Source organism: Hypanus sabinus, chromosome 18 (assembly GCF_030144855.1).
Source record: "Hypanus sabinus isolate sHypSab1 chromosome 18, sHypSab1.hap1, whole genome shotgun sequence".
Taxonomy (NCBI): Eukaryota; Metazoa; Chordata; class Chondrichthyes; order Myliobatiformes; family Dasyatidae; genus Hypanus; species Hypanus sabinus.
In genome coordinates, this window is record NC_082723.1 from 34,589,679 (window position 1) to 34,601,759 (window position 12,081).

Consider the following 12,081-nt stretch of genomic DNA (forward strand, 5'->3'; position numbering starts at 1 on the left):
CACTTCTCAGCCCAGTTTTACATCCTATTTGATGTCCCGCTGTAAACTATGACAGCCCTCCACACTATCCACAACACCCCCAACCTTGGTGTCATCAGCAAATTTACTAACCCATCCCTCCACTCCTCATCCAGGTCATTTATAAAAATCACGAAGAGAAAGGATCCCAGATCAGATCCCTCCATGCAGAATATGACCCGTCTATGACCACCCTCTGCCTTCTGTGAGCAAGCCAATTCCGGATCCACAAAGCAAGGTCTCCTTGGATCCCATGCCACCTTACTTTCTCAATAAGCTTTGCATGGGGTACCTTATCAAATACCTTGCTGAAATCCATATACACTACATCTACAGCTCTACCTTCATCAATATGTTTAGTCACATTTTCAAAAAATTCAGTCAGGCTTGTAAGGCACAACCTGCCTTTCACAAAGCCATGCTGACTATTCCTAATCATATTATGCCTCTTCAAATGATCATAAATCCTGCTTCTCAGGATCTTCTCCATTAACTTACCAACCACTGAAGTAAGACTCATTGGTCTATAATTTCCTGGTCGATCTCTACTCCCTTTCTTGAATAAGGGAACAACATCTGCAACCCTCCAATCCAACGGAACCTCTCCCCTCCCCATTGATGATGCAAAGATCATTGCCAGAGGCACAGCAGTCTTTTCCCTCACCTCCCACAGTAGTTTGGGGTACATCTTGTCTGGTCCCAGTGAATTATCCAACTTAATGCTTTCCAAAAGTTCCAGCACATCCTCTTCCTTAATATCTACATGCTCAAACTTTTCAGTCTGCTGTAAGTCATCCCTACAATCGCCAAGGTCCTTTTCCATAGTGAATACTGAAGCTGAGTATTCATTAAGTACCTCCACTATCCACTTTTCCACTGTCAGACTTGATTGGTACTATTCTCTCATGTCTTATCCTCCTGCTCTTCACATACTTTTAGAATTCCTTGGGCTTTTCCTTAATCCTGTTTGTCAAGGCCTTCTTATGGCCCCTTCTGACTCTCCCAAATTCATTCTTAAGATCCTTCCTGCTAGCCTTATAATTTTTTAGATCTCTATCATTACTTTGTCTTTTGAACCTTTTGTCAGCTCTTCTTTTCTTCTTGACTAGATTTACAACAGCCTTTGTACACTATGGTTCCTGTACCCTACCATCCTTTCCCTCTCTCATTGGAATGTACCTATGCAGAACGCCACACAAATATCCCCTGAATATTTGCCACATTTCTTCTGTACATTTCCCTGAGAATATCTGTTCCCAATTCATGCTTCCAAGTTCCTACATGATAGCTTCATATTTCCTCCTACTCCAATTAAATGCTTTCCTAACTTGTCTGTTCCTATCCCTCTCCAATGCTATGGTAAAGGAGAATTCTGAACACTATCTCCAAAATGCTCTCCCACTGAGAGACCTGACACCTGACCAGGTTCATTTCCCAATACCAGATCAAGTACAGCCTTTCCTCTTGTAGGCTTATCGACATATTGTGTCAGGAAACCTTCCTGAACACAACTAACAAATTCCACCCCATCTAAACCTCTCACTGTAGGGAAATGCCAATTAATATTGGGGAAATTAAAATCTCCCATCACGGCAGCCCTGTTATCCTGACAACCCAGCAATTTTGTCCCTTGCTGTCTTTTTGCTCTTAAAATATCTGTCGAAGCCCTTAGGATTTTCCTTCACCTTGTCTGCTAGAGCAATCTCATGTCTTCTTTTAGTCCTCATGATTTCCTCCTTAAGTGTTTTCTTGTTTTTCTTATACTCAAGTACCTCATTTGTTACTGCTTGCCTGTAGCTTCTATGCACCTTCTTTTTCTTAACCAGGGCCTCAATATCTCTCAAAAACCAAGGTTCTATAAACTTGTTATCGATGCCTTTTATTCTGGCAGGATCACAGAAACTGCATACTCTCAAAAATTCACATTTGAAGGCCACCCCCCTACTAAGTTCACCTCCACCAGAAAACCTGTCCCAATCCAAACTTGCCAGGTCCTTTCTGGTATCAGCAACATTGTCCATTCTCCAGTTTAGAACCGTAACCCAAGGACCAGACCTATCCTTTTCCATAATTACCTTGAAACTAATGGCATTATGATCACTATATGCAGGTGTGTTCCCAACCTCTGTCACTTGCTCTGTCTCATTCCCTAATGGGAGATCTAGTATAGCTCTCTCTCTAGTTGTGACTTCTATTTACTGATTAAGGAAACTTACCTGAATACACTTAACAAACTCTTTCCCATACAGTCCTTTTACAGTTTGGGAGTCACAGCCAATGTATGGAAAGTTAAAATCACCTACTATAACAACCTTATGTTTCTTGCAAGTCTATAATCGCTCTACAAATTTGCTCCTTTAAATCCTGTGGACTTTGGGGTGGTCTATAATATAATCCCATTCGTGTGGTCATCCCTTTCTTATTCTTCAGTTCTACCCACAAAGCCTCACTAGACGAGCTCTCCAGTCTGCCCTGACAGAGTATTACTGTGACATTTTTCCTTACTGATAATGCCACCTTTCACTCTTTAATTCCTCTTGTCGCATCTAGAACAATGAACCCCGGAATACTGAGCTACAGCTCCTGCCCCCCTACATCCAAGTCTCACCAATGGCTACGATGTCATAATCCCAGGCCCTAAGCTCTTTTCTACATTATTCCTTGCATTGAAATATACACAACTCAGAACATTAATCCCACTATGCTCAACCTTTTGATTCCTGACTTTGTATGTAGGTATAACAGCATCTTTCTCCACAACTACTGCACTATATGTTCTGGCAATCTTGTTCCCACTCCCATGGAACTCTAGTTTAACCTTCCCTCTCCCCATCCGTGCAGCACTAGCCAACCTTCCGACTAGGATATTAGTCTCCCTCCAGTTCAGGTGCAAACAGTCCCTTCTCTACAGGTACCACTTTCCATGGAAGAGAGCCCAGTGGTCCAAATTTATGAAGCTCTCTCCCCAGCACCAGTTCCTTAGCAACTGTTAGGATATGGAGTATAGCATTTAAACCTGCACAGAGATTTAAGAGATAGTTAGGATGCATATTTCTGGATGAACTATGTAAAGGGAATGGGACTAATGGATAGTGAGATGGGTGTCAAACCTGGAGGCATAAAAAGGTGCCCAAACTGGTTTTCCTGTAAATAGTAAACAAAATATGAAAATTATATGGTGTAACTTTTGTGTGGATCAAGCAGCTGCTCCTGATCTGAAATATCATGGTGATGGATGATGAGTACAACCTTCCCTCAGCAGAGATATGAAGTTAGGGACACTTCAATATGAAACGATTATATTTCACATTACTTACTTCTTTTTTGTATAAATAAAGTTCTGGAAAAACAAGTGAATAATGAATCAAAAATATAAAACCACATAGCTGCAAAGTAATGGATCTTCGGTGGCATGGTTCAATCCCACAAAGGATGCTGGGGATTGCATGCAGCTCTACTGTAGACTGATGGTTAAAAATATGTATTTCGTTCTGACACTTGACAGCAGAGGTTTGGCAATGGTGTTGAGAACTCCAACAGGAAGATTGCATTGGTAACAGGACTTGATGGAAATGTACGCAGTGTTGACAAGGGAGGATGTGGAGAGCTGTTTCCTCTTGTGGGAGAGTCTGGATTGAGGGTCATCCATTTAAGACAGAGATGAAGCATAATTTTTCTTAGAGTTGTGATTTTAGAACTCTTCCTTGAACAGTGGTTGAAACTGGGTTTTTAAAACATTTTTAAGGCAGAAATAGGACAGGTAAGTACAGTATTTACTTTGCAAGGGATATGAAAAGTCACCAATCAACAGGAATAGGGAGTTAACCATCAGGCTTTTAAACAAAAAGAGATAGCTACACTCATTTAAGGACTCTGTTGTATTGTTAATTCATGCTCGTTATTTGTTGCTATTTATTTATATCTGCATTTGCAGAGTTTGTTTACAGCTTATATTTCCTGATGTTTACTGTTTACAGTTACTGTTCTATAGATTTGCTAAGTATGCCCTCTTAAAAAAAGAACCTTAGGGTTGTATCTGGTGACATGTACTGTATGTACTGTGATAATAAATTAAACTTTGAACTTTAATAAGTTATCAGTGAGTCCTTAAATGAGTATAGCTATATCCTTTTGTTCAAAAGCCTAATGGTTAACTCCCTAATCCTGTTAATTAGTTCTTAGAAACAGTAGAGTATCTTGCTGAAATTAACTGTCACTTTCCATGTAACAAAGGATCCAGCCACATACACTTCTCTCTTCAGATACAGCAGTATTTCTGACAGCTAAAACACCTTTCCGTTTGGCCTCACTGGTCATTGTTCTTTTCTTTTGGTGATTTTCCAGGTTAACCTTGTCCTGGAAGATGGCAGGTCCCTGGGCTTGATGGTGCGAGGTGGTGCAGAGTATACCCTGGGAATTTACATCACCGGTGTGGACCAGGGATCTGTAGCAGAAGCCACTGGCTTGAAGGTATTGTACATTGCATACCAAATTTTCCAGAGAGGAAGAGCCCATGTATAGCAAGCTGTATTGATCCCAATGACTCACCCAATCAAGGGTGTTGAGCTTTTGTCCCATCACAGAATATCTTTAGGAGTTTGGTTTCATGCCATGATATTGTAAGGTCGTTACTGGAGTTTCCCACATTGGTATTCATCTGGTCACTTTGAAGCACACAAGTGGCTGTATTTCTTTACTACTGCACATCGAAAAGAGCAGTCAGTGATCAGTGCTCTCCTTGCCACGTTACACCACTCCATGCACCTGAGTTTGCAAAAGTAATATCTCATTCAGAACTAAGCACCTCCCACAGTTCAGCATTAACATAAGAGATTCTACCAATGCTGGAAATCCAGAGCAACACACTCAAAATGCTGGAGGAAATTAACAGGTCAGGCATCATCTATAGAGAGGGATAAAGTGTCAACCGTGGTGAAGGGTTTCAGGCTGAAACCCTTCACCAGGACTGAGTTCAGCATTCTGTCCATCTACAGTGATCTACCAGTTCAGACCAAGCATGGGATGGCCAGAGGAGCCCAGCCATCTAAAGTAAACAAGACAGGCAATAAAGGATCTCTGCTGCTCAGTGAGGAATGTGACTTTCGTTCAGTGTTGGCATATGCATCATATTTCTGGCAACCCAGTCAGGTGGGAAGTCCATTTAGTCAATAGTGTTTCTCCTTATAGAAACTATGGTCTCTTTTATCAAATAAGGAAATGGGGTTAATCGTGTCTGAGTAAATATACCCCATAGTAATTGCCTGGATGTACTTTGACAGTGGGACATCTGGGAATTTAACGTTTAAGAAGATTAGCTTTATTTGACAAATGTACATTGAAACATACAGTGAAATGCATCATTTGCGCCAACAACTGATAGTCTAAGTATCAGCCCACAAGTGTTGCTATGCTTCCGGTGCCAACGTAGCATGCCCACAACATACTAACCCTAACTCATACATGTTTGGAACTTGGAAGGAAACCAGAGCACACAGAGGAAGCTCATGGGGTCACAGGAAGAACAATACAAACTCCTCACAGACAGTGGCAAAAATCGAACCCAATCTTACAGTTTTTGCTGTAAAATGTTACACTAACCTCTCTGCTACCATGCTGCTCTATTTGTCTATACACAGACTAATTGGGATGTCCACCTATAGGTGAACTTCCCCACCGGCAACCATAGAACATTACTGCACAGAAATAGGCCCTTCGGCCCTTCTAGGCTGTGCCAAACCATTTTTCTGCCTCGTCCCACTGACCTGCACCTGGACCATATCCCTCCATACACCCCTCATCCATGTACCTGTCCATGTTTTTCTTAAATGTTAAAAGTGAGTCTGCATTTACCACTTCATCTGGCAGCTCATTCCACACTCCCACCACTCTCTGTGTGAAGAAGCCCCCCCCCCCCAATGTTCCCTTTAAACTTTTCCCTCTTCACCCTTAACCCATGTCCTCTGGTTTTTTTCTCCCCTGGCCTCAGTGGAAAAAGCCTGCTTGCATTCACTCTATCTATACCCATCATAATTTTATGTACCTCTCAAATCTCCCCTCATTCTTCTATGCTCCAGGGAATAAAGTCCTAACCAATTCAACCTTTCTCTGTAACTCAGTTTCTCAAGTCCCGGCAACATCCTTGCAAACCTTCTCTGCACTCTTTCAACCTTATTAATATCCTTCCTGTAATTCGGTGACCAAAACTGCACACAATACTCCAAATTCAGCCTCACCAATGCTTTATACAACCTCGCCATAACTTTCCATAAAAAGTACTGTGCAAACTTTTTTTTAGTGTATCTGTGTGTGCCCTTAACTCCTGGTGAAGTCGTTGGGGCGCTGTCACGACAAGCTTTTTGCACCGATCTTTTTGGTGATTGCTCATCATATGGCATGTCTTGGGCATCTGAAACCTGGCAGAGCCCATCCCTTTCCATGTGTTTTGGAGCAGACTGGATTCGAACTCAGGAGCCTTCGCTCCGAAGTCCAGTGCTGATGCCACTCCGCCAGCAGCCGGCCAAAAGTTACTGAGAGTATGAGAATCCACCCCCCCCCCCCACCCCACTTCATCACAATCATCACATTGTTGTTTTGTTCTCCTAAACAAAATCAGGGATCACCAAAGGCTTCTGATGAAAAGAGTCATTCAGTATCCAGCTGCCTTGCTACAATTTACTGTGTAGGGTAAATACTCACTTCCAGTGTTCAACGCTGTTGAACCTCCTGAGCTGTCCACCCCACTTTCACATTGTTTCTCCTGGGTGATTCTATTTATGAGATCTATTGGCCTATCACCAGTAAGTTTCTCGTCCTGCTGCAGATGGCACAACATGAAGTGAAACCGCATCATTATTCTGTGACATACAGTACAAACTTAATGCTGGAAGCACTCAGCAAGTTAGGCAGTATCTGTGGAAAGAGAACTCAAGTTAATGTTTTAGGCTAAAGACCCTTTGATTTTCACTCATCTACTGTTGTGTGAGTGATTTTGTGTGGAATTGGACAGATCCCGAGTCTGGAACCCTACAAAGCTACAGGTAAAAATCATTCAAAGCACAGTTCTTTAAAGAGCATGTACTGTACAAGCATGAGGGAAGTCATCTTCACTTAAACTTGATTGACTTGAGAGTAAAGCCATTATCCTATTCCTATCTTAAACTAATCAGCCTCTCTACACTTAAAGACTAAAGAGGTAGTCTTTATATTATTTATAGATCAGTATGGGTGATTTGCTAGCACTTTCTTTGGGAAACACTTGAAATATGGCTTTCTTAGTGACCAGTGAGGGAGCATCAGCATTGTGGCACCAGGTTCTTTCAACGAAGCATTGAATTCTGATTTCACAGTTTTCAGCAGATGAGTCTACATGCATCAATGAAACCATAATAAATCAAAATGCATACTAGACGTTTACAGAGTTGATTGTTGCCCCCCCTCCCTCACCCCCTACCTTCCCCATCACCTGGTCTCACCCATCATCTGCAACTTGTACTCCTTCCCTTCTCCTTCTCATTCTGGCTTCTGCACCCTTCCTTTCTAGTCCTCATTTTGGCCCAAAATGTCAACAGTTTACTCCCCTCCATTATTTCTGCCTGACCTGCTGAATTCCTCCAGCACTTCATGTGTGTTAGAACATAGAAATGCACAGCACGTTATAGGCACTTCGGCCACAATGTTGCGCCGAACATGTGTCCAGGCCCTGATCTTCTCAGATTAATGTCAGCGTGGATACAGTGGACAGATGGATCTTTGCAACTCTGACCCAACCACCAGAAGTTAGATATGAAATTCCACTTGGAATCTATGCTAAATGAATCTGGTATCTTCACACTGTGCACTTAGAAGATCAGGAGAAGGTGGGTAAAATGGTGTTGGAAGTGAGAATAGAAGAGTTCGACTGTGTCAGGAGCTGAACTGTATCACAAACTGGAATCTCCATGGCTGTGTAATAGCAGCTGTGACCCAGCATCTCAATCGCTCAATAATTTATCTTTAGGCTTGTTCAAAGGGCTTCCAGTTCCTGATGTTAAGTGATGTTATGTCTGTTCAGATTCCATTAGTACATTTGGAAATCCTGTTCCATAAAGGTTTCAGCAGTTTATTACATTTTCCAGAACGATTATGTGCAATATGTGATTGAGGTTTTTCTGACACAAACGTGACCGTGTCACTGTTGCAGACAGAGCAAAGTACATCTTATCTAAACTCGTTACAGGTACTTCAAAGTCCTGGAACTAATCTGTTCATGGTGTGTAGCATACATAAAAACAAATGCAACGCTGTTGTTAGTTGGAAGGTCCCAACATCGTACAATTGGAATCAGAGGCATCCAGTCCTGGTTTTATTCAACATTAGCCGCCCCAGCTCCTCACTGAATACTGGGTGTAAACCCAAATACCCAAACACTGCTACTCCTGATCAGCATCCATCAATGTCATCCAAAGTCCAATTCTTCTCACCCCTGCTATCCCAATCCCCCTCCCACCATAGTCCATAGCCCACAGCCCACTGAGTGTCTCTGCTGTGCACCAAGTTGGTTAAAACACGGTCTTTGTTCACATGAAGTCTGCAGTTACAGTTGTTTTGCACATCACAATTCGGACCTTGAGTGCTTGATCTAAATATTGGCTTGTTTTGTGATATCTGTCAATCTGCCCTGTTCTTGGTGGTTATATCAATAGCAGCTACCTTAAGTGTGCTCAGAGTGGGTCTTGGAGGCATGTCAGACTAAGTTCCTGTCAACCTGCAGTGACCACGCAGGGATAAAAGGTCCATGAGGGATGGGAGCTGCAGACACACAGCACAGAATCTTATTCGACAGAATGCTGAACAACTTTAGCAGCCCCATTCCTAAATTTTCCCTTCAGCAATTAGACCAGAACACTGATATTCCCCACCAGTGGTTCTGTTATGTGATTAACTTCAGCAATCGGGAGGTCATATCAATCATCATGAGACTTTTCTTCATCAGGTTGGAGATCAGATCATAGAGGTGAATGGAAGGAGTTTTCTCAATATTCCCCATGATGAAGCTGTGAAAATCCTCAAGTCATCTCACCACCTCATGTTGACGGTAAAGGATGTTGGGAGGTTGCCCCATGCCCGTACTGTGGTGGACGAGACCAACTGGATCAGTGGCCCAGAAATGAATAAAACTGCTGGAAAAGGGTAGGCTAGAGCTTCCTTTCATTATGTTCATTCATATATATTTGGTGGCCTTCTGTACCTAGTGAAGTGTTTGTATAGTAAACATATACAAACAGTAACACACACAAAATGCTGGTAGAACACAGCAGGCTAGGTAGCATCAATAGGGAGAAGCGCTGTCGACGTTTCAGGCCGAGACCCTTCGTCAGGACGAAGGTCCGAAACGTCGACAGTGCTTCTCCCTATCGATGCTACCTGGCCTACTGTGTTCTACCAGCATTTTGTGTGTTGTTGTTTGAATTTCCAGCATCTGCAGATTTCCTCGTGTTTGATATACAAACAGTATATGTTTGTGGTCTTTTGCTGCTGTAGCATATCCACTTCAAGGTTTAACATATTGTATATTTAGAGATGCTCTTCTACACACCATTGCTGCAATGCATGGTTATTTGAGCTACTGAGGCCTTTCTACCAGCTTGAACCAATTTGGGCATTCTCCTCTGACCTCTCTCATTAACAAGGGATTTTCGCCCGCAGAACTACTGCTCACTGGATGTTTGTTTTGTTTCTCACACCATTCTCTGTAAACTCTAGAGACTGTTGTGTGTGAAAATACCAGGTGATCAGCAGTTTTGAGATATGCAAACCATCCTATCTGGCACCAACGATCATTATACGGTCGAAGTCACTTAGATCACGTTTCTTCCCCATTCTGATATTTGGCATGATGAACAACTGAACCCCTTGACATGTCTACTTGCTTTTATGCATCAAGTTGCTGCCACATGATTGACTAATTTGATATTTGCATTAACGAGCAGGTGTAACATAAAGTGGCCACTTAGTATAATTAGAGTCATAGAAAAGTACAGCACAGAAACAGACCCTTTGGCCCATCATTTAAACTACCCACATCCATCGACCTGCACCAGGACCATAGCCCTCAATACCCCTACCATCCATGTACCTATCTAAACCTTTCTAAAACATTGAACCATTTGTGCTGGCAGCTCATTCCACACTCCCATGACTCTCTCAGTGAAGAGTTCCCCTCATGTTCCCCTTACCAACATTTCACCCTTAACCTATGACCTCAGGCTGTAGTCCAACCCAATTTCAGTGGAAAAGACCTGCTTGCATTTCCCTATCTTTATCCCTCATAATTTTGTTTACCTCTATCAAGTCGCCCCTCAATCTTCTACATTCCAACGAATAAAGTCCTAACCTATTCAACTTTTCCCTTTAACTCAGGTGCTCCAGTCCCTGGAACATCCTTCTAAATTTTATCTGTACTCATTCAACCTTATTTACATCTTTCCTGTAGGTAGGTAACCAAATCCGCACACAATACTCCAAATCAAGTCTCACCAATGCCTTATACCACTTCAACATAACATCCTATCTCCTGCATTCAATACTTTGATTTATGAAGGCTAATATGCCAAAAGCCTTCTTAATGACCTTATCTACATGTGATGCCACTTTCATTTACTTTATGGGCTGTTGTAAGTAATTGATCTTTGAGTGCTGAAGCTGGAGGAATGCTAGTTAGCTAGAAAGCTATGGTTTTCAGTTCGTGTTTGTTGATGACTCTTGATGGTTGCATCCATCATCTTGTGTGAGGGAGATGCTTCACTGCATATAGCATACTGAGTATGTGTTCAGTGAGTTCTGACCCTACAGTCAGTGGTTGCAGAGTGGCTGGGCTGCTCTGTATTGTCTCCAGGTTTTTTTCTGGATCAGAGGGCTTCCCCTAATGTTGCAGCAAACAAATTCTAGTCTCACAGACTTTAACAATCATTTCTAAAGACAGGCAGCATGTAGAAAAGAATGAACATTTCAGGTTGAAGATTCTGTGGGTTTTTATTTTGTAGGAATCCTTGAGTTGTTAACTGTCTGATTACTAATGTTCATTGAAATGAAAAGATAATGTGCCAATAATAAAAAAAGCGACTGGATTTCAGCTTTAAACTAAATTAAAAAGCTTGTAAATAAAACTTGGTGTTGATTGCTTTGGTCAAGAAGTTAATGAAAAGCATCAGTGTTGAGGAACCACAAGATGATTTCAAGCCGACAAAGTTCTTGGCAACATTGAGCCAAAGCCCAATCATGTCTAATATTGTCCCTTTGATGTTGTTAATCATTTCAACTGAGGCATCCAGCTGGAAACTAAACTCCACTATGGTCGGTCACAAGCCTGGCTGCGAAAAGAGGAGGGTTGAGCATGGAGCTAGCAACCTCAACCTGTAAAAACCCAGAACTAGAGAAACACCAACATAAGTTCCAAAGACCTCATCCCTGGAAGCAGGGAGAACTTTCATCTAGTAGGTGTATGAAGTCAATGCACCAGTACGTGCAATGGGCTTAAGAGAATAAAAATCGAACTGAAACTCAATTTCTCATTCAGTTGAGAGAAGGGATTTAAGAAGGGAAGAATTTTCTTGCTGTAACTTGTCCCAAAACCAACAATTGAAGTGGGCAGATATCTTTTTCACTTAGTTTTTATTTTATTGAATAATTTTACACACCTATTTTTGTTTTTCATCCTTCATTTTGTCTTTGTGACATTTCTTTCCAAAAAATTTTAAAAACATTTTACCGAGGGCAGCAACTTGAACCGAGCAGCCCCTCTGAGGGCAGCAACTTGAACACAGCAGCCCCTCTGAGGGCAGCAACTTGAACACAGCAGCTCCAGCTCCTCTGAGGGCAGAAATTCAAATCCAGCAGCCCCTCCGAGACCCGTGACTCAAACCCAGCAGCCCCTCCAAGGGCTGTGACAAACCCAGCAGCCCCTCCAAGACCAGCGATAAACCCAGCAGCCCTTCCGAGGGCAGGACTCAAACCCAGTGACCCCTCTGAGGGCAGCGGCTCAAACTAGCCGAAGATGTATAAGAACTGAAATGATGTTGCCCAAAG

At 42.3% G+C, this 12,081-nt stretch overlaps 1 protein-coding gene across 6 annotated transcripts in view; it reads left to right on the forward strand.

Moving 5' to 3' along the window:
- The window catches only part of LOC132407469 (whirlin-like), a 181,769-nt gene that overhangs the window by 98,886 nt on the left and 70,802 nt on the right, over positions 1-12,081 (forward strand). For all 6 annotated transcript variants that reach the window (XM_059994050.1, XM_059994048.1, XM_059994049.1 and 3 more), the window contains exons 4-5: positions 4,363-4,488; positions 8,990-9,186. In XM_059994050.1, the coding sequence (XP_059850033.1) occupies positions 4,363-4,488; positions 8,990-9,186 (323 nt within the window). The remainder of the gene's footprint in view (positions 1-4,362; positions 4,489-8,989; positions 9,187-12,081) is intronic.